The sequence below is a fragment of the Bison bison genome, unplaced genomic scaffold (genome assembly GCF_000754665.1).
Source record: "Bison bison bison isolate TAMUID 2011002044 unplaced genomic scaffold, Bison_UMD1.0 scf7180017864519, whole genome shotgun sequence".
NCBI lineage: Eukaryota > Metazoa > Chordata > Mammalia > Artiodactyla > Bovidae > Bison > Bison bison.
In genome coordinates this window covers 9,526,936-9,554,194 of record NW_011495072.1, presented here as the reverse complement: position 1 = coordinate 9,554,194, position 27,259 = coordinate 9,526,936, and the positions used below count along the sequence as shown (strand labels likewise).

The following is a 27,259-nucleotide window of genomic DNA, read 5'->3' as shown; positions in this document are numbered from 1 at the left end:
GAATGAATTTTTTGTCTCTTTTGAGCCTGAGGACATAAAAATGGAAATTGCCTTCCAAATCCTCATTTAAAGACTTTTATTGATATTTAAGAAAGCAGCTTTATGGTGAAAACAAATAAAAATAGTGCAAATGTCTTCTTAAAGCTGATTTTAGAAGATCAGCTGTTTTGCAAAGGTAAGTGATTTCCATCTACTGCTTGTTAATCACCTAATTTTTGCTTTTTTTTTTTCCTTCAAAGAGATTTTGTTTGTTTGTTTTGCCAGAGGTTGTAGTTAGTTTTTGTTTGTTTAGGTTGGTTAGGATTTGTGTGTGTGTGGTTTGTGTTTCTTTCCCCCCCATGTTTTAAGAAAAGAAATTATTCTCATGCACAAAAGTTACTACATAGTTTATACATTGCAAGAAACAAGACATTTTTTGTGTGTATTGCTTCTCCAAAAGACTATATCCTTTTGGGTTGTCTTGGAGCTATCTTCTATCATATATATCAGTCTTGAAAAAAGGAATATTACTTTGGAAAGGATCCACATAAAATCCCCTGCTGGTTACTTTCACTGACAGTCGATTCTTTAAGTAGCAGTTGATGTGTGTTAAATAAATGTGTGTTAAAACAGGAGACACCTTCTAGAATCCAGTTTAAGCAAATTGTGGGTGTTATTACAGGTGAGGGGCTTTATAGGAGAAGAGCTTCCCAGGTGGCACAGTTGGTAAAGAATCCACCTACCAATGCAGGAGACACAAGAGATAGAGGTTCGATCCCTGGGTCAGGAAGATTTCCCCCAGAGGAGGAAATGGCAACACACTTCAGTATTCTTGCCTGGAAAATTGCCATGGACAGAGGAGTCTGGCAGTCCACAGTCCACAGGGTCACAAAGAGTCGGACATGACTGAGCATACACACAAACATTACAGGTGCAGTTTCAGAATTCTTACTGTTAAACTGCAAGACATCAGGAATGCCTTTATACTTAAGTAAATCAGACATTCAGTTCAGTCGCTCAGTCATGTCCGACTCTTTGCAGCCCCACGGACTGCAGCGTACCAATCCATCACCAACTCCTGGAGTTTATACTCAAACTCATCTCCATTGAGTCTGTGATGCCACCCAACCATCTCATCCTCTGTAGCCCCCTTCTCCTCCTGCTTTCAATCTTTCCCAGCATGAGGCTCTTTTCAAATGAGTCAGCTTTTTGCATCAGGTGGCCAAAGTATTAGAGTTTCAGCTTCAACATCAGTCCCTCCAATGAACACTCAGGACCAATCTCCTTTAGGATGGACTTGTTGGATCTCTTTGCAGTCCAATGGGCTTTCAAGAGTCTTCTCCAACACCACATCAAAAGCATCAATTCTTTGGCACTCAGCTTTCTTTATAGTCCAACTCTCACAGCCATACATGACTACTGGAAAAACCATAGCTTTGACTAGATGGACCTTTATTGGCAAAGTAATGTCTCTGCTTTTTAAAATGCTGTCTAGGTTGGTCATAACTTACAAACAGACATATCCATATTCTTTGTAAGAAAGTATCTAATCTCAAAATTATACTTTCTGCTGAAATTTACAAAGCCTATAAGAGTATTTTATTAGTAACTGATATTTTGCTTTAATCCGAGCAATTCAACCAAAACCTGTGTCTGTTACAATCTGTAAACCTGAGAGTTTAAGATTTTTTTCATCTCTGGAAAATGAATTACATTAGATTGATATTATTTGGTTGTATAATTTATGGCATGAGTCCAAAGGATTTTGGGCTTCCCTGGTGGCTCAGTGGTAAAGAATTTGCCTACCAAGCAGGAATCAGGGGTTAGATCCCTGGGTCGGGAAGACCCTTTGGAGAAGGAAATGGCAACCCACTCCACTATTCTTGCCTGGAGAATCCCATGGGCAGAGCAGCCTGGTGGGCCACAGTCCGTGCAGTTGCAGAGTCAGACACAACTTAACAACAACCAGACTAAGCAACAACTTGAGGATTTCACCCTAGCTATAGAGCAGACACTGTGACCCAAGTGAGTTTGTATTCTTTCCAGCCTCAAAGACTGAGGACACTCTGAGTAGGCCTGAGATGAAGGTGTTTTTAATACAGCTTTCTGTCAGTGTCTACAACGTGGATGCACTTTGATCACCTTGAATACATTCCAGGAAGATGAGGACAGAAGGAGAAAGGTTGAGAAAGATAGAACGTGTCCACCCGCCTTGATCTTGAGTGAGGTGAAAGTGACAACTCTTGTAGTGCTTTTGATAGGTGCTTCAGTTGGGCTGATCTCTAAGGAATCACGTGGTAGGACTTGGGGTTCCTTTGACTTCAGGTTTTCCTTCACGTTGCCTCAGGTTTTCTTATAGCTAACTTCCTTTTTCCTTCTTAATGAGGGGGCAAGATGTGTCTGCATAGTATCTCAAAAAAGTTCTACATGGAGAGTAAGAGAAAGGGAGGACATCTTAATCTATTTGACAAGTTTATATTGAGCACCTACAATATGCAGGGTTCTAGAGAATATAAAAATCAATTTAAGCATAAACCTACATTCAGGAGTGAATGTTTTGGTGCATATAGCTATCATATATGACAGAAGTGAAGAGGGCCCTAAGAATGTTTATGATTCTTTGCCCCTAAGTCTGTAGCTTGGTTTGTGGTCCAAGCTTTGCCTGGCTTTTCTAATGTTGCTGTTTGTTCTTTCAAAGAGCAAAAATTTCCATGATCCTAAACCATTTTCACCAAATTTTAAATACAGTTGTGATGCTATTCAGTTCAATTGTGGCACAAATTACTGCTACACTCTCATTTAGTTGTGGCACTAAGTCACTGGCACTCATTTAGTACCCTGGCCCTAATAAAGGCATGCCCTGTAATGGATTAATGGTTTGCTTCCTTTGAAATCTGAAAGAGTATAGTATTTCCTCCTTAGCCAGGCAGGTCCTTTGTCTGGAGGGAAAGGGGAACTAGCCAGAGTATTGAATTTCAGCCAGGTGCATCAAATTTAGATTGTGATATCTTTAGTTTTCTGAATGAGAGCAAAAAAAAAAAAGAAGAAATCTCTTGGAGTTCAGAGCACCCTGTGGTGTTGATTTTCTCCTTTATTGAAAACAAACTTTGAATTTGAACTGTAAGGGTTTGGAGATCAATTAGAGAAAGAAGGGGACAATTTAAGGTGCTCCATAAAGTTCTGGGCTTAATTTTTTAAGTTGACGTATTTCATTTTAGAAAATTACACACTGCCACAGTACAACTTGAAATTTGAATAGTTGATTTTCCCCTGTCTTTTAGACTACAGTTTTGCAGGAGGTCCTAGAGTTGCCTAAATAAACTGAGTTCGTGAGAGTTTTAAAGAAACAGAGTATCTAAATGTTTAATTTTGTATCTGTCAATCTTCATGTGGTTTTAAACACAAAAAGAATGGGCAGTGTCACATTTCTTTATTTGATTTTTAAAATATAGGCAGATGGCAGCCCTGAAAAGTATAAACAGCCCTGATTAAAATGTCTTCATTGTAAGAACTCATTAAACCTATTAAACCGTTGTTTTGGAATGATTCCTGTTGGAAAACCATTGCTTTTGGAATCTTACTCCTAGAGCCATTGTGTTTCTCTTAATAGAACGTATCATTTTACTATTGCTTTCTTTTCCTTCCATACTGGACAAAATTGGAGACTTCAAAAAAGCTAAAAAGAGAAGTGTAAAAAGGAAATTTTAAATGATTTTTAAGATTTAGTACAAGTGTGTTTTGTTTTAAATGAGGTTATTGTGTTTGCAAGGTTAGATACATGATCTCAATCTACCCAGCACTGCCCACCCCCCACACCCCCCGCCCTTACTTTAGGTAAATTGATTCATATTTTCAGTACAATACAAAAATTTATTACTTACTTCTGGAAAGTAAACTTGTATGTTAAAATTTTGGATACACAATTATAGAGCTGTACCTGCTTGGGTGTGTGTCATATATTTTTCCTCCTGTCCCTGAGTTTTCTGTCCTCCAGTGAGAACCTCTTGACATCAATATGGGAGCTGTTTTTACTTTTATGTGAATCTACAATTTGAGATTGTCAGAAGCTTCTTGAATATGAATGCTTTCTTAGTTGCTCTCTGCTTTTGCTAGCATCTTATATCCCAACAGTTTGAACTTTTTGGAACTTTTGTCTTCCATTCTCAAGTTTGGAGATTTTTTTTTTAATTCTTGTGGCACATACTTCTAGTCCTTTATACTCTATGCTTTTCTCATAACAATTAATAACTAGTTACAGATTTATCAGTAGAGTTCAAAAAATGCACAAAGAAAAAGGCAAAGCACACTTCCTGTATAAAAAGGCTGGAAGATAACCTGATTCAGTGTTGCCAGACTTCTGGGATGTATTAGGTGAACTTAGCTATGACACAGACTAGTAAAGTTGAATCAGTTTTTAAGTCGTATCAGAAGTAAGATTAATTTTTATTAATTTGTTATTAACAAATCTCTCATTTGTTGAGACTTGTTATGTTGTTTATAATGGAAAGGCTAGGGAAAGTTCCATCAGTTTGAGTATTTACAAAGTATAGAAGGAATGGAGAATATATCAGAATATGAATCAAATATATGTTTTGTTATTTTAATCTGTATATGTGTGTGTGTGTGTGTGTATATATTAATTGCTCTCTCTCTCTCTACCTATTGAAGATTCCAGTGCTGAATATTCAAATGAAACTTTTTCCTGCGCTTTGTACTGTAGCAGGGACCATATTTTCCTGTACAAATTACTTCCGTGTAATCTTCACAGGTGGTGTTGGAAAAAATGGATCAACGATAGCAGTAAGTATTTCTTAAGTTTTCCGGTGATTGTCTGTGCTCAAAGTTACTTTTGTAATCTCTATACTTGGACTTAGTTTTGTAATTGCTTTGTTTTTCATTTGAGTTGTTATTTGAATTAATTAAAAATCACTTTTTAATTGAGAATTTGCACTTAGCGTTAAAGAAAAAAGTAGCGTCTGAAACTTGTTTTATTTACACATGTAAAGATTTATATGTTCATATTTGCATATTTTTGTGCATGCACATATACTCACACACACACAAGAGTGCAATCTGCTTTGTAAAATATGTCTAGCCTCTTTACATAAAATCAGTTTGTGCCTAACCAGTCCACACTGCTACTTTTCCCTAGCACTTCTGGTATTCAGTTATAAAATTGCTGGCTTTCAGACACCATGAGGTTCTTAGAAGTTTGCGTTGCTGTGTCTTACATCAAGCAGATCCATACAGTATCTGATCGGTATAGAATACCACTAATTCCTCACTTCTCTTTACTCTAAACAGGGAACAAGTGTCCTTTCTCCTTTCCTCCATATTGGATCAGTAATTACATTAGCTGCAATGATCTATAAGAAGTCAGCAGTTCAGCTTTTCGAAAAGCATCCCTGTCTTTATATATTGACATTTGGTTTTGTATCTGCCAAAATCACCAATAAGCTTGTGGTAAGCACCAATTTTGTTTTTAACTTTCTTCTTATTTTGGTTTTATAGCCAGAGTGTTTATTTCACAGTTTGTTAAGCAATTCTCGAGTTTGCTCTCCTCCCGTGAAAATCTCTTGACATCAACATAGGAGCTGTTTTCAGTCTTACATGAAGTTACAATTTGAGATTAACAGAAGCTCCTAAAACCTCTGCAGCTCTTCTATCCACAGGTTAATTTGATTATTTAGTTTGTCTCTATTCTTCATTCTCATTCTGTACACTTAAGGCTCCTTGTGAAGAGCTTTTAGGGGGGATTTAGTTGTCATGGTACATACCTTCACTGTATAGCTCTCAAACCCACTCTGTGCTGTCATCTTAGTTTTGAACATTGAGTAGATACTGCTAAAGGATTCTTGCAACATGATACTTGATCACAATACTGATTACCGTGTAGCTCACAATTGCTGTAAAATGAAAATGGCTGCCTACATCACTGATTCTCTTTTATTCATAGGTGGCACACATGACTAAAAGTGAGATGCATTTACATGACACAGCATTCATAGGCCCAGCACTTTTGTTTCTGGACCAGTATTTTAACAGCTTTATTGATGAATATATTGTACTTTGGATAGCCCTGGTAAGTTTTGTACCGTGTTCTATTTCATGATTTGGAGGCTGCTTGTTTTCTTGTTTCAGTGGGCCAGTCCTGAGAAATAGATCATATAATGATTTAGGGACTTCCCTGGTTATCCAGTGGTTAAAACTCCACCTTCCAAAATGAGGACCTTGGGTTCTATTCCTGATCAGGGAACTAAGATCCCACATGACATGGGGTGTGGCCAAAAATTTTTTTTTAATCGTAATGATTTAGAATACCAGAAAACATGGGACTTCATGAGAGTTCCTTGTGACTTTGTCTTTAGTCATTCTTTTGTATTCTTATTAGTCCTGCCTACATCCTGGCTCATAAATTCCGTATTTCAGTAGTTGGCAGACTATACTGTGTGGGCCAGTGGCCAGGTTTTGTAAATAAAGTTTTCTTGAAACATAGTTATGGCCTGTCATTTATGTCTTGTCTGTGGTTGCTTTTATGCTTCAGAGGCAGAGTTGAACAGTGTGACAAAGTATGGTCCACAAAACATAAAATATTCACTGAGTTTGTTGCTCCTTGGTATAAAGGAGATCTGTGGGGAAATTGAGTTACTAAATTGTATGGAATTGAAGATGAATTTCAGGAGAAGAGAAAGTCAGAAGCCTCTCCAGCTTTAGGGATGGCCTGAGCAGGTGCTGAGAATCTAATAATCTCTCTCTTTTTTTTTGTATTTTCCAGGTCTTCTCTTTCTTTGATTTGATTCGCTACTGTGTCAGTGTTTGCAATCAGATTGCGTCTCACCTGCATATACATGTCTTCAGAATCAAGGTCTCCACAGCTCATTCTAATCATCATTAATGATGTAACGATGTTACATAGGAAGCTCATGTTTTCTGCGGGAAAGAATCTGAACATATTGAGGCGAATGGGGAGGTTAAAAACAAGAATAATTTATAATAATCAATGTTGTATAACTTTTATTCTTTGTTATTGATAACACTTCTTAACTATCCCTGTGTGAGAATGGGAATTTCAAGTTCCATCCTGTAAATGTACGTGTTGTCATGCAGGGTTGGCCCAAGAAAGCATGCAAGAAAAAATACCATGTGTTTGTAATTATCCTGGATTCAGAGTAAAATCGTCATGGGGAACAGATCCCCAGTGGTGGAGATTTCTAATGTAGAATATTTGCAGGCCAAAATTCATTGCTTTATAATTTTAACAAATCATCATCTTTTTAGTGACATCCTTGTTTAGTATCTTCTCAAGCTTTCTTTACTAAGGAGCTCAGCTTGTGGCACAGATATATCCTACTAGCTTATGAGGTGGAACTTGATAAAGATTTTGAATTTGGATTGAAAAGTTTCCTATCTTTATGTTGAGAAAGTCATTTTTTTATTGCTCAAGATATGGTATATCTCATGGGCTTGGGAAATCCTGTTAGCATGCATAATAATGTGGTAACTTTGTCGATCCATTTTATTTTTTTAAATAAACATATGATCTGAAAACCAGTCTTTTTTCTCAGTTTTATTCAGTGGAAAAACTAAGTTTTAATGTCGCTTTTTAAATTTTTAAGCAAAATTTATTTTTGTTCTTTAGTAAATAAGGAAATTAAGTCAGCTACATCGTCAACATGTGTCCTGTGACCTTTCTATTTTATATAAAACTGATTAACTTAAAACATGGGAGTGCTATGTTCATTTTCCCTCTTGGAAGGTTTTTTGTTGTTGTGATAGTTGTCACCCTTGAGATTATAAGTCATTTTTTCCCTTTTTAAAAAGAGAACCATAATCTTAAAAGTCCAGAGGAGTTTAGTAGGTGTTTGTTGTTGTTCCTCAGCTGCTAAGTCATGTCTGACTCTGTGACCCCACGGACTGCAGCACACCAGGCTTTCCTGTCCTTCACTGTCTCCTGAAGTTTGCTCAGACTCATGTCCATTGAGTTGGTGATACCATCCAACCATCTCACTCTCTGTCATCTTTTCCTCCTGCCTTCAGTCTTTCCCAGCATTAGGGTCTTTTCCAATGAGTCAGCTCTTTGCATCACATGGCCAAGCTATTAGAGCTTCAGCATCAGTCCTTCCAATGAAAATTCAGGTTTCCTTTAGGATTGACTGGTTAGTAGCTCTCAGAATCTCAAGCCCTTCCCCCAGATTTAAAATACAAGAGGCTTGTGCCTCTCTTGGCAATTGTTGAATATTTGCACTCTCCTTTTCTGGCTACAAGTTTGAAACAAAAAAATAGGTGTCCTCAGTAACTATAAACCAGATCTGTTTCTATTGTGTATAGTTCTATTGCTTGAATGAAGAGGCAAACAGCAAACGTTTAAACTATTGACTAAAATGAGGTATCTTACTATTGATTCTTATTTATTTCCATTTATTTCCATTTCCATAATCATGGATACACAATAGCTGTGCTGCTTTGCCTGGCAGCCAGAACTCTTTCTTGCACTTCTAATGATTCCATCAATTCCATGTAATCTTGATTACCAGTGGTAGTGAAACCTTTCATTTCTTTGCTAGAATGTAGCAGGAAAGGGAAGTTTTCACTATCTTTGCTTGCTACCAACTTCTGTAGCATCTGGGGTAGAGAAGTTCATATAAGAAAATGTTAGGGTAGATCAGATGTCACAAGGTAGGACAAAGGTAAAAAGAAGGAAGGATAATTAAATTTGGCAGGGTTACATCATTGTCTTATGAGATAGACACAGCAGACGTTAACTGCCTACAGTGGAAACTGAGGTTTGGAGAAGCTAAATGGCATACCAGTGTCACAACGGTTGTTCCTTTTCCAAATGGAGACTAGAATCCGTATCTTCTGAATCCTGGTCCAGCATTATCTTCTATACTATACTAGGTTTTAGTGAGCTGAAGCTACAAACGGAGGTGCTAGAATCTTTTTCAGCATAATGGAAATCTGGAAGACATCTAGGTATTTGGTGTGTGCTTCCTTCAACTCTAGATAACCATCAACATGAGATCAAGGTATGTTTGTAGTAAACCTCAGTTGGTGCTGATTCTTATGAGCATATTATATACCTGGTTAGATGTCAGAATCAGCTGAAGAAGTTTTAAAAATATAGGTTCCCAGGTCCTATCTTTAATGATGATTTTGTAGGTTAAAGATGGAGCCTCATATTTTCATAAGCTCCCCAGGATTCCAGTCCTGAGATACAACTAGGATTAGGAACCACTGGCATAAACTACCTAAAAAAGTACACTAATTCTTGAAAGCTGTGAAGAGTAGCAGCCTAGTTTGGGGTGGCATGTGGACAGTAGAACGTGCCCCCTGCAGCAGGTCTCTGTGCCCCTGAAATGAAATTATATTGACTTTAACTTCAATTTGGTAACCCCAGTCTCCTATTCCATCCTGCAACAACATTTGTGTTCTCTGTACAGGATCCAGGGGCCTCTGAGGGCCACCCACACATACACACATTAAAAAGACGGAATTTTTGAAAAACAGGATGCTTCTAAAAGTTTCCCATCCCTTACAGTATTTAAACAGAAGCTGTCAATAGAGATACAGAGGGAAGAGGGACCAGGTGACTACTAAACTTTGGACTTTTAAGATGATGATTCTCGTTTCTTCCGAGAGAAAAAAATATCAATGTGGAGATCCCTCTGCCCTTAGCCAAAGAGTTGAACTGGCTTCTCAAAATAATGAAGTTGGAAGTAGGATGTCTAAAATGGAACGTTCCAAACTGGAAGTGATGGCCAGACAGACCTATTGATGGAAACAATGTAGTGTTCTTCACTGACTTCTTCAGCTGAGATTCCTACTGTCAAGTCACTCTCAATTTCAAATATTTCATGAAAGGCTAGCAGCCTTTCGCCCCAGGATGCTGGAAAGCACACCTAACTTGAACCAAGAACCACTGCTGTATCCTCAGTACTGCTGCTGTTGTTACCAGTATCCCTCACCTCTTCTAGCAGAAGGCTCTCCTGGTGCCCATCATTCCCAGACACAGCACCAGAGTTCTGGGCACTGTTGCCAGTCCTCTGCATCTAGTCCAGTTTATTCTCACATCTCTTGCCTTGTTTTGCTGGTTATCTCTCCACAGTGGAAGCCAGAGATACACATGTAAAGAGCAAGATTTTTGTCTTTATTCTTATCCTCACATGTCCACAGACCTCTGTTTATATGTGAAGAAACATTTGGGCGACAACTTGTTTCTCTGTAGAGGATTTTGTAATAGTGCTTCTTGGGAGAGGGCAGTTCCAGAAACTTCTGGGGCTCTACACCACCTCTACTACTGTTTCTTGCCCTGTGTCACCTCTGCATAAAAGGCAGCTATGTGCCCAGCTCTGTGAGCACAGAGGTCCGAGCCTTCCAAAGTCTTGAGAAAGCTGATTTCAGAAATCCCAAACTCAAGACACCAACTTGAAGCAAGACCTGGTTACCAGGACTCTGAAGAAGGCTGTGGATTCTATTGACTGAGAGCTTCACATCATACCGTGCTGGCAGGGGTCAAAGTCCACTACTGGCCCATAGTTCTAGGCAGTCCTGTTCACCACAGCTCTTATTTCACAGTCTTTTCCTTTGGTTTCTTCTGTTTCTTCTGTTCCTCATATTCACGTATTTTCTTTTGGAAATAATCTGTGGTGTTAGAGATATAGGTATTAGAGGCAGCTAATCTGGCCAGGCAGACTAAGATGAGCTCAAGAACAAGAGTCAGAGATACTCTCAATGTCTGCTGCCCATGCTCGCCCACTATACCCACATTCCCGCCAGGATCCCCATGCCATCCTAGGCCTTTGTAGATCTAGGTATTCGATTAGGCTTCTAAGGGGTCCTAAAACAGAATAATTAGTAGGAATTAGCTCTAGACTAAAACAGAAAGCAAAGATCCTCCTACTGGCTGATGAACAGAGCAACGTCTACAAAACGTCAGCCTCAGAGGCATTTTCTTAGGCTTCAGGACCTTTCTTTCCAACCCCATTTGATAAAATCACAGCTATTTCTGTGAACCTCTCTTAGAAGTGCCCTTCCCTCCCCTCCTAGGACCACACCTGATTTGCAGGCAGTGACCCTCTGGGCTTGGGTTGATAGGGAGCTTTCACTGAATACCTGCAGGAGGGTTCTTGCTCTTTTCGGCTTCCTGGATGAAAAGGGAGAAGAGCTGTGTCTTCACAAATTTCTTCACAAACCGGCGGTTGGCCTTTGAGGTCAGAGCCTTATAGAAGGCCCGTTCTTGGAAGCGGCCTTGCCCATTCACCTCCCGCTTGATGTAGGAAGCATAGTGGCCCACAGTCTTGACAAAGAACTGCACAAAAGGCCTTGAAACATGCTCATTGATTTGTTCAGAAGCTGCAGGGGATATAAAGAGACCATCTCAGGGGTAGCAGAAGGATGAAAACTACCCACCCTTACCTCCAAGTGGCTTTCATTGCAGGCTGAAAACTCTTGGGCAAGGGGTGGGGTGAGGCAGGGTTCATAATTAATGGTTGATGAAAATGTAAGACTGGAGATGGGTTCACCATTGCTTAGGAAGAGTAAAATCTCATACTTGCCCTTGTCCTCAAGGCCTCTGGGACTAGCCCAGGACTGCGGAGTGAATTCCTTTTAGTTTTAGAAGGGAATTGTTGGGAATCATGCCCTTAAACTCTTTGGAGAAAGCCAGAATAAGAGGGACCTGGGACTTACTCTGTGACTCCTTGATGCCCTGACTAAGAGATTCTAAGATGTCATCCTGAAGCTTGGGTGGTAGGATGTCTTTTTCATCACCAACCTAGGGAGAGGACAGAGTCAGCTCAGAGGTCAAGCAGTCAGGGAGGAGGTGTGAAGTGTTGACAGAGAATGTGAGGCATGAATTCTACACCCCATTCCACCCCCAAATAATTGGCCACATACAAGAGAAACAACAGAAGCTTCAACTCTAAACACTAGGAAGTCTCTGTCCCTCTGGTACGCGGTCTATGTCCTTGCTCTAAAAGCACTAACGCTGACTGCCTTGTGAAGTCACACTCTCCTTGAGAGAGGTGAAGTCTTGTTAGCATACTTAAAGTTTGTTAAAGTAGTGGAACTTTGATGAGCCAAGAGCAAGTGAGTTGGTTGTGGGTCTGCAAGGGATCTGAACCCAGACACTTACTGACATTAAGAAGGTTCCTTCACAAAGATTCACCAACAGGACCTGAAATAAAAATGGGACAGCTTGGTTTCTTCCCCTTTCTCTGTTTCTGCCTGTTGCTGTACCTTTCAGCCCAAGTAACAACAAAATCAGCATCTTCAGTTCTCATTTCCTGTCTGCTACACTCCTTTCTCACCACCCACTCTTTCCTGAGAAAAGGGTATGAGGGTATAGGAAGCAGGAAATAGGGGAGAGAGCTAAGGAAGATGGGGTATACAATATGGGTAAATGAAGCCAGCCACTCTCTTAATAAAAAAGCATTGATCATAGTTATAACTTCTATGTATGAAGCATTAAATGGCATACACTGTGCTCTGCACATCTTATCTCATTTAATCTTCCCAATGCTCCTGTAGAGGCAGATACTGTGCCTGTTCAGGTGAGGAAATACCCAAAGAAGTTAAACTGCCTGAGGTGATACTGCTATCAAAGAGTAGCGCCAGTTTCCAAGCCTGTGTTGTGCTGTCTTTGGTAGCGCATCATTCTTCCTACAGTTCTTCAGTTCCCGTCCCTCTGGTGAGCTTTAGGACAGGGATGGGCATCTTTTGATTTTTTTTTTTTAATGCTTACAACAACTTTATGTACAATTGCCTAGAATTCCATTTTTAAAACTCCCACAGGGCTTCCCTGGTGGCTCAGTGGTAAAGAATCTGCCTGCCAGCACAGGAGACATGGGTCCGATCCCTGATTCAGGGAAGGTCCCACATGCCACAGAGCAATTGAGCCCATGTGCCACAACTACTGAACCCAGGTGTTGTAACTACTGAAGCCTGCATGCCCTAGAGCCTGTGCTCTGCAACAAGAGAAGCCGCCACCATGAGAAACCCATGCACCAGAACTATGGAGTAGCCCCCCACTCTCTGCAACCACAAGAGAAAAGCCCACACAGGAACGAAGACCCAGCAGATCCAAAAATATATAAGTAAAAATTATTAAAATTCCCACAAGAGCTTTGGACCTTCCAGCAGGGAAGAGCGAGAGGAGAAAATAAGCCTGGGGACAAAAGGAGGAGGGAAGGAGAGGCAGTAATAACATGTTGGTAGGGTGCAGGTAGGACAAGCACAGGGCTGGAACTTGGGGAACCTGAGTTCTAGTATCAGCTCCATCACTGCCTAAGGGGCCTTTAGTCTAGACTAGAGATGACCAATACGCATCCTGCCAGTTAGATTCCAACCTACAGACCTGTTTCTTTGAGACTCAGAGAATTTTCAAATCATTGAATTAGTTTCCAACATTTAAATTAAAACATTCCACACAGAATTTGGATCTAGGGCTTCTCTGGAAAAGTCAGGAGTTCTAACACTGATCCACATTCAGAGGGAACTGAGTTACAGCTGCCTCCTTTAGGCAAGGCAGGTGCTCAGCAGTTTATCATAATCCCCCAAAGCCTGTGTTGGCCATTTAAATGCCTGCTGGGTCCCTCTGGTGAGGGATCCCTCCATGCACCCTTCTCCCAAATAAAAAGAAGAGAGAAATAGGAATGTGTGCCAAAAGACAGAGCAGGCACTGTAATTATCCATCAACAGGGGAGAAAAGTTGAACTAGTTCAGGCGTGAAACCACTTGTATACATAGGCTGAGATGCCTTCATTTAGGGCAGGCTGTTCACTTTGTGGGCTGGGAGGTAAGAGCATGTGTAAAGAATTTCTTTCTAAAGTTGTTCCCGGAAATCTTTCCAGTACTTGAGTATATTACTGTCTGTCCAAGGAGCCCTTCCAAAGAGCTGACCTGGGAATCAAAGAATGCCCCATCTCTCTCCCTGACCCCTAGCCGTCTCCCATCCCTACCCCCTGCCCATTTCATCAGCTGGGGCTCTTGGACAGCACAAGCTGGAGTCTGACTAGCCTTGGGATGTCTTCCCGCCAGGCCACTGGGGGAGAAATCACAGCGTCCAAGAAGATGGCGCTGCAGCATCAGGAAGTTTCATAACTTCTGGGATTGGGACACTTATTGAGTCGTATTACTAAACATGGGGCTGACACTCTGTCCCAGTTAGTCACAAGGCAGAGGTTGGCTCAAAGGGCATGTGTGCTCAGCAGTTCTGAGGACGGCAGGGCGGGCTGGGGAGACAAGGAAGAGAAACAGCCTGCTTCTTCCCGGCAGCACTGCAGAAGAGGTGCTTTGCTTCTGTCTCTGCTAGATTCAGGCATTGCCTGTGCAGCCTCGATAAGTGGATTGAGCTCTCTGGACCTTGGTTATTTCTTATATAAATGGAGGAAGTCCTCCCACTAGGACTTGTCACATGCCTCCAGTAGCTTACTTCGAGGCTCTGCCTCTTCCCTTTCTGTCTACACAGAGGGAGTCGGTGGTTAGCCAGACCAACCTAAGTAGCTCTTTTGGCTTGAGATTATAGTAATGTTCTATCTCTTGAAAGTTTCTATTGACAACTCAAGCAAAGCAGAAGTTGTTTTTCCACCACTGGAGGTAGGTTTATGTAATTAACACCCATTCTCACCACTGAGCTCTTTGGTGTATCTGGGGTACTGCCAAGACTCAAGAGGCTGACAAAATCAAAGGGGATTTGGACCAATATTTTCATTAACCAACTGAGCTCTAAGCTAATTGGAAGGATGACCCCTACTACAAAAAAATCTGCATTTTCAAAACTCATTGTTTCCAGGAAGACTGTTAGTTCACTTCCAAGCAATGTGAATAAATTCCAGTGGGGTGTGTGTTGTACAGACCAGCTGTGCTTGTCCATTCAGAAGAAAAATGAGACACCCAGGGCCTGCTCACTAGGACTAGCTAGCCTAGTACAGTTGGGCGAAGCCCAAATAAGCCATGTGCTCCCCCTTAAGTCCAAAGGGAAATCATTCAGAGAAGGGAGCAGGCACTTACTGAGTATCAGCTATATGTCAGGCACCAGGCTAGGTGCTTTACGCTGATTTTTTTCCCCTAGGATCTTTAGGGTCTAAGTGTTGCCATTCCATTTTTACAGATGAGGAAGCTAAGGCTTAAAGAGGTTAAGCAACTTGCCACAAAATCACACAGCTATTAGCAGCAGAGGTGGGATCTGGATCCAGGTCTGCCTGGCTCCAAATCAGGCCCCCTTCTTGCTGCATCGTACCTCTTCCATGGGGCTGTCCAAAACCTCCTGCCGGAAGCGCATTTGGACTCCAACCATGAAGGGAGTGGGGCAGCAGACAGTTCCCAGCAGGCTCTCGGGGACCACAGGTATGTAGGTGTGGGCCCAGCTGAAGGGGTAGAGCAGCGCGGCAGTAGCATGGATGCACTGAGACAGGGTGCTGGGGACAGGGCACAGAAAGTGAGAGTCAGAAGGGCCTGCCTAGGCCCCCACCCCCATGCCACCTCCCCACCGCCCGCCATTGACAGCAGCTGCTCATGCTGGCTGTGCCGGAACTATAGCAAGTCTGGGAGCCATGCCGGTCACAGAGCTTCTGGCTACCTGAAGCTGGGAGGGGAGGGGTAGAAACCAGAAGAGGCTGAGACTCCTCTCGTCAAGTATGGGGCCTCTATGTGATTCTTTTCCACTGGGGGTGGGGTGGAGGGAGTGTCTTTAAAGAGAGGAGGAGGAAGAGGAAATGTCTTCCATCTATGAGGTAATTGATCATTGATGGAGTCCCTTCTTTATGCTCACTACTGTGCTAGGGATGTGGATACCAGGAAGCAAAAGACCAGCCCTGCTTTTAAGGCACACAGTGTAGTTAAGGAGACAAACATGTAGACACTGGAGTGCAGCAGAGAGGTCAAGTCTATTTCCTCCTTATCTCTCATCCCCAGGCTTCAACTCTCAGGGCTCCCTCTGACCACTCATGGTTATTTAAACTTATCAGGTTGGTGCCTGAGCTTGCTTGGGAAATTCCTGGATTCCAGGAACCTCTGATCAGCAATTCCCACCCGGAAAGTACCCCCAAGAGGACTCCTCCACCCTTTCCAAGGAAGCATTCCCTGTGTAATTACTGCCTAAGTCACAACTCAGACCCAAGTCCCCTCATGCCCCCTCCCTTTAACCCCCTCAACACACACACCCTCCCTGTCTTCTCTATTCTCCACTAGCTTTAGTGGCTCTTCATTTCTCCAAACTGCCCCAAAGCCAAGGCCAACAAAAACACAGATGCGGAAACCTTGTTTCAATTCTTTGTATCAAGCTAGCACTTCCTGAGTTAGAAAGATGGAGTCTCTGAGAGTCTAGCCAAGGCTTAGGCTGACTGGAAGTCCCTTTCCTGGCTGAGTGGCAGAGATCTGAAATACTCAGTGTAGGAAGGAAGTGGGGAGTGGTGGGGTTTCCCTGAAGAAAGTTAACGCCTTAGAGGTGAGTCCTGCCAACCTTTGCCCGTGTCCAGGCCAGCTGACACCTGGAGTCCCCTTCACTTTCTAAACATTGATCCTAGGGGGCAAAAGCCAGAATTCCAGCTCTAGCCACAACAGAAACTTCTCAATTCCCTACAGCAGCAATCCCCAAACTTTTTGGTACCAGTAACCAGTTTTTTTCCCACAGACCAAGGGCTGGGGTTGCGGGGGAGGGGTGGGATGGTTTCAAGATGATTCAAGCACATTATATTTATCGTGCTAATGATAATCTGTATTTGCAGTAGGTCCCCAGCATTGGCATCACTGCCTCAGTTCCACCTCAGATCATCAGGCATTAAATTCTCATGAGGAGCATGCAACCTAGATCCCTCGCATGCACAGTTCACAGTAGGGTTTGTGCTCCTATGAGAATCTAATGCCACCGCTGCTCTGACAGGAGGCAGAGCTCAGGTGGTGATGGGGAGTGGCTGTAAATACAGATGAAGCTTTACTCCGCTGCTCACCTCCTGTTGCATGGTCCAGTTCCTACCAGGCCATGGACCGGTGCCTGGAGGTTGGGGATCCCTGCCCTACAGGGCCAAGAGAGGAAGAGCTATGTCTAAAGCAAGAGATTTGCACTGCTTCCCACAAAGATTAGCCCACAACTGGTGCCTTCTGGGGCTTCCCAGGTGGCGCTAGTGGTAAAGAACCCACCTGCCAATGAAGGAGACAAGAGATGTGGGTTCTATCCCTGGGTTGTGAAGATCCCCTCGGGGAGGGCCTGGCAACCCGCTCCAGTATTCTTGCCTGGAGAAGCCCATGGACAGACAAGCCTGGCAGGTTACAGCTCATAGGGTTGCAAAGAGTTAGACATGACTGAAGCAACTTTGTATTGCACACACGGTGCCTTTTTGGTTATCACTGATTTTTACAGAATTTTCAACCCACAGACCCCACTGCCTACCCAAACTTCCTTTCCTTTAAAACTCTTGACATTCACCTGACCATCTGGTCTAACATTTGGGTCCCTAAAGTCCTTTCCTTCTTCTTTCCTAAAAGATAAAACCAGGATTGTCAGCTCAACATAAGCAGTTTTCTCCATCCACAGACATAAATGAGCCAACCTTCTACTGTCTTAAAATTTTTCTCCTGTCTCCATCTGTCACGTATCTCCCCATGTCTTAACCAGACTTGAAGCCTCTAAGAGGCAGAGACCAAGATATGATAGTATTCTGCTTCAACTATACACTATACAGGGATATACTCAACTATGAAATTATTATTAAGAAAAACAACTGGCATTTACCAGTGGGCCTGGCAGGGTGCTAGGTACCTAAAGTGCATTATTTCATTTAATTCTTACTACACTCTTATGAGGTAGACACAGTTAATCTGTCCAATTACAGATAAGGAGATCACGACTTCAAAAAGTTAAGAAACTAAGGACTTCCCTGGTGGTTCAGTGGTTAAGACTCTGCACTTCCAATGCAAAGGGTACAGGTTCGATCCCTGGTCAGGGAACTAAAGATCCCACACGCCCATCCATCCATAAAATAAAAAAATAAAAGTTAAGAAACTAACCTAAGGAACACCATGTTGCTAAAGGTAGAAGAAAAGACCTTGAATTGTTCTGCTGATTTCTACACTTGTGCTTCCTTTCAATCAGGAGTAAGTCTATATCCGCTTTAGGTCTAGGACCATCTTTTGTTTATCTGTATCTCCCTCATGCTTGGCATCTGGTTAACAGTTGACACACATTAAGTGTTTGTTGAATGAGTAAATAAATGGACAAATGAGGTGTGTTTGCCACTAGGATAATGGGTTTGACCTCCATACCATTGTACATACACCTTCCTGCCCTGTCCTCCCTTAGCCTTTCAGGAGCAGAATCCTCTGCATCCACCCTAACTGGTTTTCTCCTAGGCTGTCACAAGAATGCTTCATGCCCTTCTCAGAGCTAAATCACAAACCTCCTTCAGGCTTAGGCAGCAATCAAGTTTGGAGGCAGGAACAGGGAATTACAACAGCTATTACAGCAGCTATTTTCTAGGCTTTAGTGCAGATCAAGACAGTGTGGAGGAAAGGTTAGCACACAGGTCCTACAGCCTGAGTTCCTTGGAGGACCGTCCTGTCTGTCCCCTGGAACCCAGGGATGCCGGTCAGTTCAGGCGAGCTGCTCAGTGACTGCACCAACCTGAGACCTTCTGCCAAGAAGATGATTCTTCTTTCCAGCACTGCAGAGGCAAAGATCTGAAGAATCTGCTCAAAACTGAGGCAACGCATGAGAGAACGAAAATCCACATGCTCTAGGTGGGAATCCAGGGGCCGCGTCAGGGAAATGAACTGTCGGGAAACCAGAGAGAGAGGGTGTTACCACACTGAAAAATCACACAAGCCCCAGAAAGCTGGGTCTCTACCCACCTCTACCCTATCCTCCCCAAAAGAGTATATCTGATCCTACCTCCCTGCTACTAAAAATCCACCCATGGTTTCCCTCTGCTCGGAGGGTGATGATGCTGTAAACCTCTGTGTGGCCCACAGCACCTGCCTCCCTCACCACCCCCACCACCTGGCTTCCCCACATCAGCTCCCTTCTGTTCCTTCAGCGTGCCTTCCTTCTTTTCTGCCCGAGGTACTTCCCTCCCCTAGGTTGCCTTTCATTAAAAAAAAAAATATTTATTTTGTTTTATTTATTTATTTGGCTGCACTGAGTTTAAGTTGCAGCATGTGGAATCTAGTTCCCCGACCAGGGAATGAACCTGGGCCCCCTGTATCAGGAGCATGGAGTTTTAGCTACTGGATCACCAGGGAAGTTCCTCATTCTTTTTTTTTTTTAAATTAGTTAACTAGTTTTTCATTGAAATGTAGTTGACTTACAGTATTTTCTCTCTTCATTCTTATCCTCCTTTATATCTCAGAAGCCTTCCTTGGCCACCTAATGCAACACACGTTTCTTATCATTTTCTCATGTAGCATCCTGTTTTCTTTTCCTTCCATAAATATAATTTTCAATGATATATTTATTTGTGTGTTTATTTAAGTCTGTCTTCCCCAGTAGACTTTTAGCTCCATGAGGTCAGGAACCACACTTGTTTTATTTGCCATTTTGTAGCCAGAAAACAGCTGGCTCAAAACTCAACAGTTTTTGAAAAACTGAGATCATGGCATCCGGTCCCATCATTTCATGGCACATAGAGGGGGAAAAAATGGAAACAGTGACAGACTTTATTTTCTTGGGCTTCAAAATTACTGTGGATAGTGACTGCATCCATGAAATGAAAAGATGCTTACTCCTTGAAAGAAAGCTATGACAAACCTAGACAGTGTATTAAAAAGCAGAGATACCACTTTGCTGACAAAAGTCTGTATAGTCAAAGCTAGTAGTCATGTATGGATGTGAAAGTTGGACCATAAAGAAGGCTGAGCACCAAACAATTGATGCTTTTGAACTGTGGTGTTGGAGAAGACTCTTGAGAGCCCCTTGGACTGCAAGGAGATCAAACCAGTCAATCCTAAAGGAAATCAATCCTGAATATCCATTGGAAGGACTGATGCTGAAGCTGAAACTCCAATACTTTGGCCACCTGATGGGAAGAGCTAACTCACTGGAAAAGAACCCAATGCTGGGAAAGATTGAGGGCAGGAGGAGAAGTGGGTGACAGAGGATGAGATGGTTGGATGGCATCACCAACTCAATGGACGCGACTTTGAGCAAACTCAGGGAGATAGTGAAGGACAGGGAAGTCTGGCATGCTGCAATCCATGGGCTCACAAAGAGCTGGACACAACTTAGTGATTCAACAACAACAACAAGCCGGAAAATAGTACAACTTGGGGCCTAGCAAGCCTTCCATACTTTTTTTTTTTTTTGTAAGTGAAGATGCCTAACCCCTCCCGTTATTTTGATATGGGAAAGCCAAAGTTCAGAGGGACACACAGAATATCCGGAATACCAGGGGTCAAGACTGGGATTCTTAAAACAATGTTCTACTTGCTGCTTTGTCTGTTTAGTGTCTTAAAGAAATAGCATCCCCAGTATCAAATGGGTGGGGACTCAGGGGTGGGGATGGGTGATAAGAAAAAGACAGGTGGAAGCCATAGGCAGGGATAAAGGACAGACACAGGGAGATAAGGGAGGTAATGGTGAAGAGCAGCAGTTTGGGAACTGGAGGCAAAGGCCATTCTAGTACTGGGAGCCTCCATTTACCATAGTTTATTATAAAAAAAAAAAAAAAAAAAGATCTTGGTTACTTGAACAGTAACTAGGTCTTTGTGAGTATCAGGTTGAGGAAATCAGAGAACTGGGGTTTAAGTTCTGCCAATAATTTTAAGCCAAGTGCCAGTCCCTGCCTAGCTCAGTTTCTTAGAATGTTAACCTGGTAAATGGGCACACTGTGATGGGAGATGCTGCTGGAACCTGCCCCCTCCACCCAGGGAGGGTCTCCCCCATTTTGCTCACCCACCTCAGTGCCTGAGTCAGGAATGAAGCTCTTGAGGGTGACAGTCTTCCCAGGAGCGGGGAAAGCTGCCTCTCGGAGGCCCTGCATGAATGGGTAGATGATGGCCATGGAGATTTGATGCCTCTTTTCCACTTCATCCAGGATCTGTATGGAAAAGAACCACAGGAGACATAACTCGAGGGATGCTCCTGGGCTGCCAGCCAAGATCGCATGTGTAAGGTTGCCCCGGCCAATCCTTAACTGGGTTCTTTCCTCTTGGCAGAAACCAGTCTGCTGTTTTTCTCCTGCTCAAGACCTGATGTTTTTCCTAGCCTTCTTCTTTTCATCCTCTCTCTGCCACTTCATATTCCTCCCTTCTCCTAATGTCAACCTGAACTGCCTTCTCCAGGAAGTCATCCTAGAGTAAACTCCTCATTCATGATGGTACCATGTTCATTTGTGCTAGCTGAGGCCTAGAAGCTGGGCCTTTTGGGTGCCACTCTGACCTCCAACTTCTACTGGAGACACCCCAGGGCCAGGGACAGCCTCCATCTGCAGAACCCTACACAGATGAACCATCCACCCAAGCAAAGGCTGATGGAGTTTATTGCCTTCATCCCCCAAGGGGTCTGTCTGGGGCAGAGCCCTTTCTTGGCTACTAAGACATGCCCCATGGGCTTCCCTGGTCGCTCAATTGTAAAGAATCCCCCTGCCAATGCAGAAGATTCGAGTTCGATCTCTGGGTTGGGAAGATCCCCTGAAGAAGGAATGACAACCCACTCAGTATTCTTGCCTAGAAAATCCCATGGATAGAGGAGGGCTACAGTCCACAGGGTTACAAGAAAGTTGGACACAACTTAGCGACTAAAACAACAACAGAGAAGAAGAAAAAGACATGCCCCACCCATCCTGAAGGACTCCTTTCTAACCCCGGCTCAGGTGTCCTGGCACAAGAAGACCTCAACTTCCCCTCTATCCTGGAAGGAATCAGAGGGAGTCCCTCAAGCCCCGTTGTATAATTGTCTTTATATTTATTTAGCATTCTGTCTTCTCCATATATCATGTCATCTGCACCTCACATCAACCCATGAGACAGGAAGATGAGGCATCATTACCTGCATTTGACAGATGAGGAAGCTGAAACTCCCAATTTCTAACCTGTAGCTCTTCTCATGTCCTACTTCAGCTGCTTTCTTACCTTGCCTAGACTCAGGGGCAGTGAACTCTCTGCAGGGGAGACAGTCTACTAGGTTCAGTTCCTACTTTTCTCTAAAGCCAGGTGAAGCCCATGCCCTTCTCTGCCTGAGTGTCTCCAGAGTGCCTCGCCTGACCCCGAATGTCGGGGAGGAGTGCCAGGAGTTCAGGCAGGGCAGGCAGCCAGGCCAGAGCTGGAGGCCAAACAGGCCTGACAGGACTGGAGGAATCCTGTTCCACCCCTACCTTGGAGAACAAGCCGAAGCAGCCGATGCAGCTGATGATGCAGTACACCCTGGGGAGGCGAGGACCATGGCCGTCGGGCTGGGGAGGGACAGACAGGCTCCTTCAGTGTCGCAGCCTCTCCAAGGCCTCTGCCCAACTGGGGTTGGTGGGGCACAGGGCTGGGGGCTGGGCTGGGGGAATCCCACTCCTGGGACAGGCAGCTGGGAAGGCCAGAGCAGTCACAGAAACCAAAAGACCATGGCCTTGAGGGGGCTGGTTGGCTTACGGGCAAGCACTGCCTCTGTTAGCACCAACACCCTCAAGGGGTTGACAAGGAGGGAGCAAGTGTGTTGTAGAGACATGAAACAGCTAGGAACAGTGTGCTATAAAAGTGACTTGGGGAGACCCAAGGATTGAACCTCATGGTCCCAATCCCAAGCTAGGCTCTGGGAGGGCCCAGGGGCCAAGGCAACAAGGCCTAGATAGAGATGGTGGAGAGCAGATTAGAATGAAGCATCCCACAGAAGGGAATGGTTGAAAGCTGGGCAGAGTAAAGACCCAACCCCAGCAGCAAAGGTGCCCTGTAGGTGAGGAGGGGTGTGTGTCTCCGTTCTTGTGAGGTTGCACAGGGCACTAATATGGCAGCAGGTGCTGGGCTGTGCTCTCTCTTTACAACCACCTCTGCCAAGGAGCCTTGGCTTTTGCTACTGAGGCTGGAGCAACCCCAGCTGTGGGGGAGAATAGGATGCAGAGAGGAGGGGGCAGTTCTGAGCTGCACAGACCAAGAGGCGCCTGCAATATCCAATCTTCCTGCTCCCGTCCACATTGGTCAGAACGAACGAGAAGGTCTCCCTGAGGAAGAGCAAACAAGGACCCGGTTTGTACTAGGTTCTAAAGCAGGAAGGCAGTCAGCATCAGGGGGGCTGAGAGGGGAGAGGAGGGCCAAGGGAGCTGCTGAGGGATCCCGAAAGTAATCATAACACCAGTCAATTTATGTAAAGTGCTTACTGGTGTCAAGCTCTAAATGCATCATCTCATTTAATTCTCAAAACAACTCTTTGAGGAAGGTTCAATTACTAAGCGTCCTTCAAAGATGAAGAAACTGAAACTCTAAGGGAGTATTTCTTATCCAAGGTCACTCAACTCAAGGTGGTAAAGCCAAAATTTGAGCTCAGGCAGTCACATTCCAGGACTCAAGGCGTAAAGGGCTTTGCCATGTAAGGATCTCATTAGTGGCCAAAGGACTTCTTTAGTGTCTGTCTTCTGCCAGAGGCAGTCAAAGCACAGTGACAATGTTTCTAGGACAGGAAGGAGAACCTCACCCTCTCTGGACAGAAGGGACTGGTTAATCTGTTTAGTTAACATCTCTTGCCTCGAGAGACCCCAGGCAAGATATTCAAAAACAAATCAACTCCAGTCCCTCCCCAACAGGAAGGAAGCTGGTGAGAAATCCAGATGAAGGGGGCACAGGAATTTCGTGGTTCACACTGTTCCCTTCTCCAATCTCAGCCCCCTGTCCCAGAGCCAAGCCATTACCTGGGACACTCAGTTAGTGGGGCCCGCTCGTTCCCATCTGGGAAGCAAAACAAGGGGATGGCTCCGAGCAGCCGCTCCTCCTCCTCTTGTTGACCCCGAAGCAAGTTCTCTCGCTACAAAGAATAGGAAAAGAGACAGGTGGGTGTGGAGGTAGGAGCAGGTGGAGAGGGCTTAGGGTCTGGCGAGCTTCTTTGGAGGCTCCTAAGCAGTCTGAGAAGCTTTTCCACTGGTGTGGGACTTAAAGCTTGCCTCTGTGCCCATCACTGCACACAGACTGCATTCTGGGTCAGGCTGGAACAATCCCACAGCTGGAACAGCCACTCCTAGGCCAAGTACATGAACCTGTGTTGGACTTCAGTATCCTTAATGGTGTTCATGGTCAGGAAGGGGAGCAGGACCACGCTGAATACAGAAAGGCACAGAGACCACCCAGCTTCCTGGAAGGACCACATCAGAGAGATACCACATCTGAGAAGAGAAGCGGCCAGCTCAGTCGCCTCACCACCAGCTCAGTTGCCTCACCGTCAGAGTTAATGAGAAGGGTGCCCTGACCCCACCCCTTCACCCGCCGCAGGACCAGACAAGAAGGAGCCTGATGCTTGGGCTGGGGCCTGCCTGCCCTTCCCTTCCCCTCCCACTCACCCCAGAGAGGGGATTCCTGCAAGGACCTCTGGCAGAAGGTAAGCTTCTCAACAGGGTGGCTGAGGATGGAATTGGGAAGTACTAGAAGGTCCCCCCAAAGGCAGAAGAGCTAACCTAGTTTCTTGGCTAGGGAACCTAGGTCTGTTCCCCACAAAGAGGCCAGACCTAGATTCTGTGGATGATAATGGAAAACAGGGCTGGGTCTGAAGGAAATGGGAGCAGTGAGTTCAGGGCAGCTCCAGCGAAGCCCGGGCAGGGTGGGTAGGGGAAGGAGAGGGCACACCCCTCCCCATTGCCCCTCAAACATCTGAACCCTTGGCCCCCATTGCCCCTTCCTTCAGTCCTTACCTTGGGAAACTGGTAGATGATCCTGGGCTCATAATCTTCCCCTGAGTGCTTTCTTTTGAGAGAAACCACGAGGAGGTATTCAAAGAAGTGCTGCCCTCCAGCTAAGTTGGGTAGACAGTGCTCCAGGGCTCTTTCTGGTTCCTTCACTACTTCTCCCAGATTCTCCTGGGGAGGTCCTGAAATCAAGACAGCAGGGCCCATGGGTATCACACTGATCTGGGGTCCTAGTGGAGGCTGTGGGGTTCTGGCAACTTCCGCACCTCCAAGCGGCCATGCTCACGCCGAGGTCCCCGGAGCCAGCCCAGCGCCTCACATCCCAGCATGGGCTCAGAGCCAAATGGGCAGTTTCTGTGCCTGCCTGCAACATGTGGAATCACCAGGAGTCAAAAAAAGGAAAGAAACCACTGATTCAGAAGCCAAGGAAATGTACCGGGGAGGCTACCTGGGAGGCCTGCAGCCCCAGGGTAGTAGAGATTCTGCCTACCTGAAGCAATACACACCCCAAGTCAACCTGGACTCAGGCAATCAGAACAGGCCAAGGGCCACGTGGCTGTGACCACACCAACCCCCACAGAGGGCATGACCGGCTCTAAAAACCAACAGGGGAAACCTCCCGGCTCGGTCACATGGGAGAACCGAGTGGAGGATGAGATATAAAAGGAAGAAGAAAAAGCAGTATTTCAAGGGGAAGAAATAACCCCAACGAAGAGGGCCATCCTGGAAAAAAAGGAAGTAGGTAATCTAGTCCAGACCTGCTCGGTGTAGAGGCAGTCGTTTGCGGAAGCGACTGAGGATCCCGCCTCCTGCTTGTCTTTCCATCTTCTTGGGCCTGTCAGGCATGAAGTGCCCCCTTTCCTCCAATACAGACAGGCTAGAGAAAGCCTGAGAAACCCCCTGCCGTTTCAGTCTCCAGCAACGACTCTATGCAGCCAAGCCACGCGCTGTCTTCCAAATAGAGGAGCGCTGTTTCCATCCTGTGCACCCAACGGTTGAGCAAGAAGACTGCGGCGGGACCCAGGAAGGCAGCAGAACGCCTGCACCGACAGAGGCAGCATCCTGGCACTGCAGCTCAGACCTCAGCTCCTCCCAAGAGCCCCAGGGTGTGGTGAGAGAAAAGGTCATAGGCAAACACCCCCAGAGCCCAGCTGCTTCTGGGCTAAGGGCTTTTAATTCTGGGCTGAAGGTTGTGCAATGTATTTATGTACAACCTCTGGACAAGGAAGAATGCCTGATAACATCAGACTGTGAGCACCGGACCTCACCAGCCCCAGGACCAGGATCATAAATCTCCACAACTGATCATTCACTTCTTAACCTCTGCACTGCCCCCTGCTGCACTCTGGGATGTCTAGGACTTCAAGACTGCAAGCAAGAGCATGGACCAAAGACTCCTCGCAGCAAGGTTGCCACGGCCTCCCCTGATTAACATCAATAGACTTGACCTCATCCATTATCTAGGTGGAGAATTTGTTCAAGCAAGAGCAATTCCTAGATATTAGCACAAACCTAAGAGTCTCCTCTCCTGGTGGGGAGATAGAGAACAAAGTCCATCTCTGGGCTGGAGAATTCCTGATATCTCAACAGGATCTTCCATGGTGCATCTCTTACCCACTATGTCCTAAGGCAGACTTGTCTCACTGGAACCTGTGCCAGGGATCCAGCAGAGAACTCCTCCCCCAGATAGAAAGCACTGACTTAGGACATTCTCCCTGGCCTACAGTCTCCCTGAACAGTCCCCTGGAGGGGACTGGTTGCATCAGCAGCCTAAGGGGCATTCAGTGGAATAGAAAGTGTCTACCCCACCCCTACTCCTGCTCAGTCTTTTTTCCCAGATGGTCCAGGTCAACAGTTCTACACAAGCTAAAAGCGGAACAGCTGGCCCCTGGAGCTCCTGTGAGCTGTGTCTGGAGGTTGGGGAAGAGAGACAGAATAGCAATCCATCACCTGGGATTCTCACATAAACCCTTGAGTGTGTAAATGTACATGGTAAGAGAGAAGGACTTTTGCCAAGATGCTGTACCTAAGAGGAGCCTGGCAGCAAAAGGGTTTGATGCCAGTGTCTGCCACTCCTGCAAAGAATCAATAGCCTTCTGGGAGAAAAGTGAGGTGCTGAAATAAGGGAGACAGCTGCTTGCTCTTAATAGCTTCAGACCTGACTTCTGTGGACTAGTAAAATCCGGTGTTCAGTGGCCCAGCCACGACTCCAGGGGAGAACGACAGTCACAGTAAATAAGAATGTTACAGTCTCTGCAATGGTGAGAACAGAACACTCAGATCTGTCACCACACACTACTTGCAGTCTGTACAGACAGGCTGCACAATACTCACCACCAATCTGAGGAACAGGCATCTCCTGATCAGAGGGGGAAACTGAGGCACAGGGTAATTCAGGGATTACTTGGGGAATACAACAGAATCTCTTGGGGGTGGGACTTATGAGAGTTTCATGTTCATATTCCTATCTTCTGGATGCA

The 27,259-nt window shown here is 44.8% G+C and overlaps 2 protein-coding genes and 1 non-coding gene across 4 annotated transcripts in view; 2 read left to right on the top strand and 1 right to left on the bottom strand.

The window, feature by feature from the left end:
* CEPT1 (choline/ethanolamine phosphotransferase 1) overlaps positions 1–7,530 on the top strand; it is a 36,972-nt gene extending 29,442 nt beyond the window's left edge. For both annotated transcript variants that reach the window (XM_010830852.1, XM_010830853.1), the window contains exons 6-9: positions 4,648–4,779; positions 5,284–5,442; positions 5,936–6,061; positions 6,755–7,530. In XM_010830852.1, coding sequence (XP_010829154.1) covers positions 4,648–4,779; positions 5,284–5,442; positions 5,936–6,061; positions 6,755–6,874 — 537 coding nt within the window. In that variant the 3' untranslated portion in view covers positions 6,875–7,530. The remainder of the gene's footprint in view (positions 1–4,647; positions 4,780–5,283; positions 5,443–5,935; positions 6,062–6,754) is intronic.
* An 850-nt stretch (positions 7,531–8,380) lies between these two features.
* Positions 8,381–27,042, bottom strand: DENND2D (DENN/MADD domain containing 2D). Its single transcript, XM_010830851.1, has 12 exons — positions 25,538–27,042; positions 24,786–24,961; positions 23,796–23,908; positions 23,042–23,111; positions 22,281–22,358; positions 20,865–21,005; positions 18,596–18,744; positions 15,218–15,395; positions 12,113–12,154; positions 11,668–11,752; positions 11,092–11,331; positions 8,381–10,620 (listed from the first exon to the last, which is right to left on the bottom strand). The coding sequence occupies exons 1-12, from the start codon at positions 25,623–25,625 to the stop codon at positions 10,544–10,546; spliced, it is 1,437 nt and encodes a 478-aa protein (XP_010829153.1). The 5' UTR covers positions 25,626–27,042; the 3' UTR covers positions 8,381–10,543.
* TRNAG-UCC lies at positions 17,850–17,922 on the top strand. Its single transcript has one exon. It is a non-coding gene; the product is annotated as a tRNA-Gly (tRNA).
* Positions 27,043–27,259: the final 217 nt, after the last annotated feature.

Coding starts and splice junctions, on each gene's coding strand:
- DENND2D (XM_010830851.1), bottom strand. CDS start 25,625: ATGCCTGACAGGCCCAAGAAGATGGAAAGACAAGCAGGAGGCGGGATC. Junction 24,962..25,537: donor ACTGCCTCTACACCGAGCAG/GTCTGGACTAGA, acceptor TCTTGATTTCAG/GACCTCCCCAGGAGAATCTG. Junction 18,745..20,864: donor TTCCTGACTCAGGCACTGAG/GTGGGTGAGCAA, acceptor GTTTCCCGACAG/TTCATTTCCCTGACGCGGCC.